At 54.2% G+C, this 7381-nt stretch overlaps 1 protein-coding gene across 1 annotated transcript; it reads right to left on the bottom strand.

Annotated features, from left to right (window-relative positions):
• Positions 1-2799: 2799 nt before the first annotated feature.
• On the bottom strand, positions 2800-7381 carry PIANP (PILR alpha associated neural protein). The gene is made up of 6 exons (XM_040462914.1): positions 7333-7381; positions 7048-7107; positions 6273-6784; positions 5457-5538; positions 4406-4627; positions 2800-4094 (listed from the first exon to the last, which is right to left on the bottom strand). The coding sequence occupies exons 2-6, from the start codon at positions 7062-7064 to the stop codon at positions 4073-4075; spliced, it is 855 nt and encodes a 284-aa protein (XP_040318848.1). The 5' UTR covers positions 7065-7107; positions 7333-7381; the 3' UTR covers positions 2800-4072.

The following is a 7381-nucleotide window of genomic DNA, read 5'->3' as shown; positions in this document are numbered from 1 at the left end:
GAAGTCCCTCCTATTGACAGCAATAGTTCCTTGCTTAGAAAGCGAAATAACCCTAATAGAAACAGTTGTAATGTCCACATTACAGATAATGAAAATAAGATTGTGAAGATTTAAGTGATTTTTTTTTTCAAAGTCACAGCAAGGAAGTTAGCAAAGGACACCTAAAGATATTAAGTTAAATGTTTAAATAGAAGATATGTTTCTTTGGTTTGTAATTGTAGTTTGTATCCTTTTGGAAGTGTCTACTCTCTTGATCACATTTTTGGGCACTCATTCTATGTTAAACTGAGTAGCAACAGTTGGCAGGATAAGATCTTGAGGGCTCAGCTGTGACCAGACCTAGTTGCTACATGGGTTAGAAATTGCTGATTCCAGAAACGTCGACTTTGAAGGCTGAGATAGAGAAGTGGGAGCAAAATAATGGTGATCACTCTCAGTCCCAGTTCTCCTCTTCTTCTTTTCCTGTTTACATTAACCGGTGCTCCCTGAGCCTCAGTGTCTCCAACTGTCATCCCTTGCTCCTGCCCTTGCTGTAAGAAGCAAGTTTTAAGTGCTTTGAACTCCTTAGAGAAGAGCTTTAGAGATAAATGTGGGGCGTAGGGGGAGGAGGGCTGTTAATTTTAGCCTGGGGTTTTCCAGCTGGCACGCTGTTTCCATCTTGAATCACTTCCACACCCTGAGCTCTGCCTGGGAGATCCCTCCTCCTGGGGGCTTCCCCATTTCCTGGTTTGGTCTGAGCCATAATGGTAAGCATTCCAGAAAAATGCTTAAGAGAAGCCTGGCTGAGTCATTTGATGCACAGCTCAGGAGGCAAAAAAAAAAAAAAAAAAAAAAAAAGCATAGTGATGAGAGACACTGGTCCCAGTGGTGCTTGTGAGGTGTGGTCTCCAAGAACCAAAAGGGTAGTGTGGCCATTGTTTGAGTTCTATAACTAAGCAATGACTCTGCCTCTACCATTTACAGCCTGCAAGGACCTCCAAAGGCCCCATAGTCTGTTTCAGCTTTATGAGTGATAAAGGTTAAGATCTGTCCCCATGGCTGCCCAACGCTTCATAGTCATCACTACAATGTGATTTGGTTTGAGATATTTCCTTCAGAACAATTAGAAAGACTAGGACATCTCCTTTCTCCTCTGTCTTTCCCTGCCTTCTGACTTTCCATGGGGAAGGAGGATATTTAGGGAGAAGGAACAGGTGAGTTTTTCCCAGTGTCTTGCTGGTGTATTTTAATTTATTTAAATTTAGAGAAACAGCAGGCTAATCAGGCAATAATTAATTCCCTCTTCATTAGGGGCCTTCATGCGTGCCTTTTGCATATGGATGAGCCTCGGGGTCACACTGTCCCTCTGAAGAGGTACAGTTGCAGAGAGTGAGAGAGCCCTGGTGTGCTCTCCAGGCACTTGAGCTCCTCCCCCTTCTAAGCCAGTGCTCCTCTTCTCCCCCACCCTCACCTGACAAGGACTAGATTCCTGGGGGGAATCCACCTCGGATCCCTCCCTCACTGCCCCCCCCCCCACCCATGTCCTCAGCACCTCTTCCTGCACCCTCGTGTTCCATCCAGCCCTCTCCCTTCCCCCAGCTCCTGCTGGGATCTCTTCAGGTCCCACTAGGTTGACTGTGAGCCCTCCTCAGCAGCTTGTTGGCTTTGCACCTCTGCTTTTAGTTGGTTCATCACTCCTTGGCCCCGCTCTGCCTTTTTCCTCTGTAGCAGTCTGTTTTTCTTAGGGAGTCTGATCCTCTGACTACACATACTGCTCTGGTCCTGAGAAATAGGCTTCCTCCTCCCCACTCACCATTGTGTGCAATATGGATTCAGCCACACTTCCTCGAGTACACAATAAAGCTCCCCAACACCTAAAACACACACCTACCAACACCCATACCGTCCTAATTGAAGCTGCAAAGATAAACACATGGAGGTGGTCAGAGTCCAGGGCAGCCCAACTCTGGCACATTACAGTCTCCTCTCCACCCTGGAGCTCCCCATTTCTAGGGAGCAAGTGGGGCACAGATGGGGGCAGGGGAGAAATGGGACCTGGGTGGTTACCATGGCAACGGAGCCTAGCAACAGCTGAGAGGCTGATGTGTGGGCTCTCGCAGGGCTGTCACTAGAGCCAAACCTAGAATGGGGGCTCAGAGGTGACTTGATCCCAGCTGGGCAGCCTGTGTTCCCTCCCCCAAATATACCCCTTGATTCCACTCCCACACCCTAGCAGTGTCTCTCTCTCAAGAGAGCAGAGTGGGGAAAGCTAGTGAGAGTTAACCACAGGGGTTCCGGTACTGCACATCTTTTGGGGGGGCAGCTGTGGATGCGGGCAAGTTAGGGAGCAAGGCGCAGATAAACCAGGCAGAGCAGCCTCCTCCCTGTGGCCCCTCCCATCTCCTCCCCATTGCTCCATTTTTTTCCTTCTCCTTTCACCCTTCACCCTCCATCTGTCTTATCAGCTCTCTCCTCCTTGTCTTGCTTGCTCCGTTGCCTGTCCCTGTACATAATTTTCCCTTTCCTCTGCCTTCTTTCTCATGGTCTCTCTTAACCTTCACCGGCAAGTTACAGGCAAGCCACTCTTCTAGTTTCTCCTCCTGTTCTGGCTGCTCCCTTCAGCTTCTCCTTCCATTCTATCCCAGGTCAAAGCCCCGGAATCCTAACTCCAGGTTAAAGCAGGCCAGGTCACACTGGGGCTTAAGAGGTTTCCCCCCCAGCCCACCCACCCACCACCCTTCTTTTCCTCCCTCCTGGCTTCCTGTTGCTCCTCTCCCTCTCCCCTCTCCAGGGTTCATAAGCAGAACCAGGGGACTCAGGTATCTTGCAAAGGCTTTATTTGAAAATTTTGAAACTTACATCCCACAAGAATTCAAGATTATCACCACAAGAAGAAAGAGATAATACAAAAATATATATCACAGCATAGGAGCCAGGTAAGAGAGGAAAAAGGGAGGAAGGTGGAAAAATGGTGAGAATTAGGAACAAATGTGAGGGGAGGGCGGGGTGGGGGGGACAGGCAAAAGGAAGGAGAGTGGAAGAACCATGGAGGGAGGGGAGAAGGAGGGTGAGGGAGCCCAGGAAGGGGAGGGAGAGATTGGGAGGCAGAGCTCCCAATGGCCTTGAACCAGCTGGCCCCAGTCCCTGGCAGCCTAGGTGGAGTTAGGGAGGCCCTTAGGGAAGCTGGAAAGTGGAGGACTGGCTCAGGGGCTCTGAATTCCAGAGAGTGACCCACACACAGACAGCCAGGACAAACCAGACGAGAGGGACTTAGGAGGAAGGGAAGGGCAAATGGGAGCCCCTTTCTCATGTAGTGCAGCAGGTGACTCCCCAAAAACCCATCTCCCAGACAACAATATAGCAGTGGAGTGGGGGAGGAGTTTGGGGCCTCACTACCCCCATTCCCATGGGGGAGCCCTCAGGGTAATGAGCACGCCCTTGGAGTGGGATGGGGAAGATGATGAAACACAACATGGCTTGGGATGGGACCATGACAGGTGGGGGCATGAGAAGCCCCCAGCTCACCTCCCACCCACCTCTAGGGCAGCATGCAGGGGCCACAGAAACCGGGTCAGTGGGTGTGCATGAGGGAGAGTGTGAGCACAACATACAACACCACAACATGGGGCCAGAAAGTGCATGTGAGACATAACAGGAAAGTCACCCATTGACCACTGAGTGAACTGAGTGTGGAATGCGGGAAGAAGAGAAAGTGAAAGTGTGAAACAGAGAAGGTGAGGGATGGGGGGGGGGGGGGGGGTGGGTGGAGAGAGGGTGCAGAAGACTGGCTGTACAAGAGCACAAGTGTGTGCAATGGCCCGGGAGGGTGGAGGTGAGTGTGCAAGGCTTTCATGTGAGTGTGCAAGGGTGGGGATGGGGGACCAGAAGCCACAAATATGTGAGGCCCCCACCTGAAGGAGGGTGAGCAGGTAAGATCACCTATGGGGCCAGTGAGTGTTCCAGGGTGGTGTGCAAGGGCAGGAGCCAGAAGCGCCTGTGGCCCCAGCTCCCACAGCTGCCCCACCCTCAGTGGGATGGGGGCTGTGCTGGCCCCTTGGCCTCCTGCTTGGCGGCACCCCAACATTGGGGGGCGTCACAGATTCACCAGGGGAATCCTGAGAGGAAGAGGGAAAGGGCACAGTCAGGAACCACAGGGTAGGCCAGAATTGAAAAGGAAGTCCGAGGCAAAGAAAGGGACTCAAGGAGAAGAGGGCAGAGCTGAGTTAAATGGCAGTGCGAGAATAGGACATAGATCCACAGAGAGGGGGAGAAGGAAGGGTCCCCCAGAGAGGAGCTGGTCCAGTCCTAGGAAGGGCCAGGAGCTGTGGCGGGTAGGTCTGTCTCCTCCCCACCCACCCAGGAGGGAGCACCCCCAACCAACGCTCCGGCCCTCCCGGCCCTCCCAGCCCTTTGCCCTTGCCCTCACCGGTTCAACTGGAAGGCTGGAGCCCCCTTGGGCTGGGGCATCCCAGGCCGGGGTCCCCCTCGGGGCTCCTCATGGTCAGGGGTAGGGGAAGGCGAATCCCCGAAGGCCCCCAGCACAGTGACCCCCGCTGGGGACAGGTCTGTCAGTGGCTGCTGGCTCTCCTCCTGCCTTAGGGCACCTTGCTGCCCAGAGGGCCTGCGTCGCTTCTGGCTTCGGTCCCAACTGGTGCACCAGAAAGAAAGAGGTTCTCTCATACACTTAAGAAGCCCCCATCCTGGGCCTGCAGTGCTGGCCACCCCCACCCTCCCTCAGACACCCCGACATCCTACAGCAGAAAAACTGGCCTCTTAACAGTTCCCTACATCAAATCTCTGGAGATCAAGTGTCCATAAAGCTACTTTCCCTACCCGCCCCCCCCCCCCCGGGGGCGGGGGGGGCTCAGGGATGTAAACCTTCCAGACCTGGTCCAGGTCCACAGAATCAGTACCTCCTCCCCACCAACACAGAGTCCCCCAGAATTGCTCCCTCCCCCATGCGTACCCAGAAGAGCCATTTCTCTTCAGCAGGCGCCTGGCAAGTTTAGTTCTAGTTCAAAATCAGCTAATGACCTGGACACCTGAGTCTAATGATTCTCTCAGTAAAGTGTGAAGGACTGAATGACCCATTATTAAATGCATGCAAAGAGCTCTGGACTTTCTCCCTCCCCCCCCCCCCCACCCCAGGCAGCCCCAGGAAGGAGCTGTGCAGAACAGGTCAGTTTTCTCTGTCTTGGAGGAAATGCCCACCAAGGCATCCCTTGCTAGCCCCCAGTGCACTTAAGTCCCCTGCCTCCCATTATCTTTGTATTTCCCTGGGAAAAGTAATTTGCCCTGATTTCTGTCTCCCCAACCCCAAATCCTTACCACTTTTTCCCAAGGTCTTCCTTGCCGTAGCCCACCACTTCCTATCCCACATCCAGCAAAAACACTGCCCTTGCTCCTGCCCTCCTTCTAGCCAAACATTGCTAAACATCTGGTCCCCATCTGCCAGCACCCTCCTCCTTGCAGCTTACCAGAACTTGAAGATGATGCCAGTGGCCACGAGAACAATAATGATGGAGATGGTAATTGTGACATAGAGCTGGGGGTCCACACCTGATTGGGGTGGGGAGAAAGTTTTAGGGAGGCCTGAAGTGGTAGGGGCCAAGAGGGGGTGGGGGTGGGACCAGGCTTCAGGTTCAGTTAAACTTAGAGAGTGTCGCCATTTGAATCCACATTGTCCAATTCTTTCTGCTTTCCTGGACTCCGCCCCCCCCCTTTATTCTTATCATCCGCTTTCCCTAGAGTTTTCAGTTCCTTTCCTCCACGTTCCCAAATCTGTATGCATGTGACGAGGAGAGAGAGGTCAGAGAGAACCCCTCTCTCTGCACAGAAACTAAGGGGTAGGAATGTCCATCTGTGCCCTAGCCCCACCCCAAACTACTGGCCCTATATTGGCATTCCCTGAGCTGAGATGTCACCCTGAAGGCCCTTGTCCTCCATGGTGTTCTTCTGCATGGAATACTCCCACTTCATTTTCAAGGTCCAGCTCCAAGGTCAATTCTTGGAAGGTGTCCTGATCCCCAGGCAAAAGTAATCTCTCCCTTCCCTCTTTTCCTAAAAACATGCTGTGTATGCTTCTATTAGAGCACTTATTACATTGACTCATCCCTGAGTGTTTACACATCTGTCTTCTCCAGTGGACCTGAGCTCCTCCGGGGCTCAGATGGCAGTTCATCTCTGCCTCCTGTGCCGGCACAGTGCCTGACACGTTTGTGGGAAGAACTAACAGACAAGGACTCTGTCGCCGCCCTTAGAGCTTTCAACCAGCCTCCCCCACTCCTACTCACCTTCCCCACGGCCCCCAAAAAGGAACGGCCGCAGGGTGGCAGGTGCTTCTCCAAGGATGAGCCCATCTCCATCAGCCCGCATGGAGTCTGAGTTGGGGTGTGGGGTGGCCAGCCCATGGGGGGCTGCAAAACCATAGTCCAGAGGCAGAAATCCAGGGTTGGCAGAGTTGGGGTCCCCCCCGTCCTCTCGAGACACTGTAGGGCCCCATACAATAGCCCAGGGGTACTGCGATGAGGGTGGCCCCTCCTCAAAGCCTGACGGGGTGGCAGGGGGCGCAGTGCCTGGCAGGACTTGACGACGAGATCTTGGGACCCGAGGGGATCGGCTTGGTGGGGGTGCCCGCTCCCACACGCACACATGGCGTGGGGCAGAGGGGCCTCCCCGGGCACAGGGGGGCCGGGCTGGGGCTGGTGGGGTTCGAGGGGAGGAGGAGGAACCTTGAGCAGGTGGTGGGAGGGGCAGCAACAGCAGTGGCCAGAGAGGGAGGAGGTGGGACAGCAGCAGTGCAGGCCTGCAAGAAGGGAGAGAAAGCGGGTGAGACTCAAGGCTGTCTTGGGCTTATGTGTGGGGAGCACAGGCTCCTACCAGAGATCCCAGGCTGCCTCCCTCCAGCTTTCTCTGGAAAAGCAGGTGGGCCTTGGAAAGACTGGCCTCATTTCCTACCTTCCTAGGGTCTGGCCCTTGGGATCGAAGGCCCTGGGTGGACCTAGGAGGGAAGGGGCCCAGACCCCAGGAGAAGTGGCCCCCAGCCTCCCTCTGCTGTACCAAACTTACCACATCTTGGACTTCATGTCCGAGCTCTTCCTCAGCTGTGACCCAGATTTTCAGCCTTTACTGGGGGAGAAAGGGAGGGTCGTCACATCTCAACCCTGTCCTGAGTGCTTCCCCAGCTCATTCAGCCACCAGTCCTATCCCCATTTGCCCTCTCAGGCTGCCAGCTGCTGCTTAGCATCCTTGGGGGGGGGGGGGGGGGGAAGGGGGAGGGTACTCAAAGAGTGGTTCCTGTCTAGCCCCCAGCCCCTTATCTACTGCTGCCCAGAAATCCCGCAACTTCCCCACCTCAGGGTCTACTCTCTCTTCTCTGGCTTCCTTCCTTCTCACTTCCTCT

This window comes from Herpailurus yagouaroundi, unplaced genomic scaffold, assembly GCF_014898765.1.
Source record: "Herpailurus yagouaroundi ecotype Mexico unplaced genomic scaffold, PumYag 355, whole genome shotgun sequence".
NCBI classification, from domain to species: Eukaryota; Metazoa; Chordata; class Mammalia; order Carnivora; family Felidae; genus Herpailurus; species Herpailurus yagouaroundi.
This window is presented reverse-complemented; position numbering and strand designations above follow the sequence as displayed.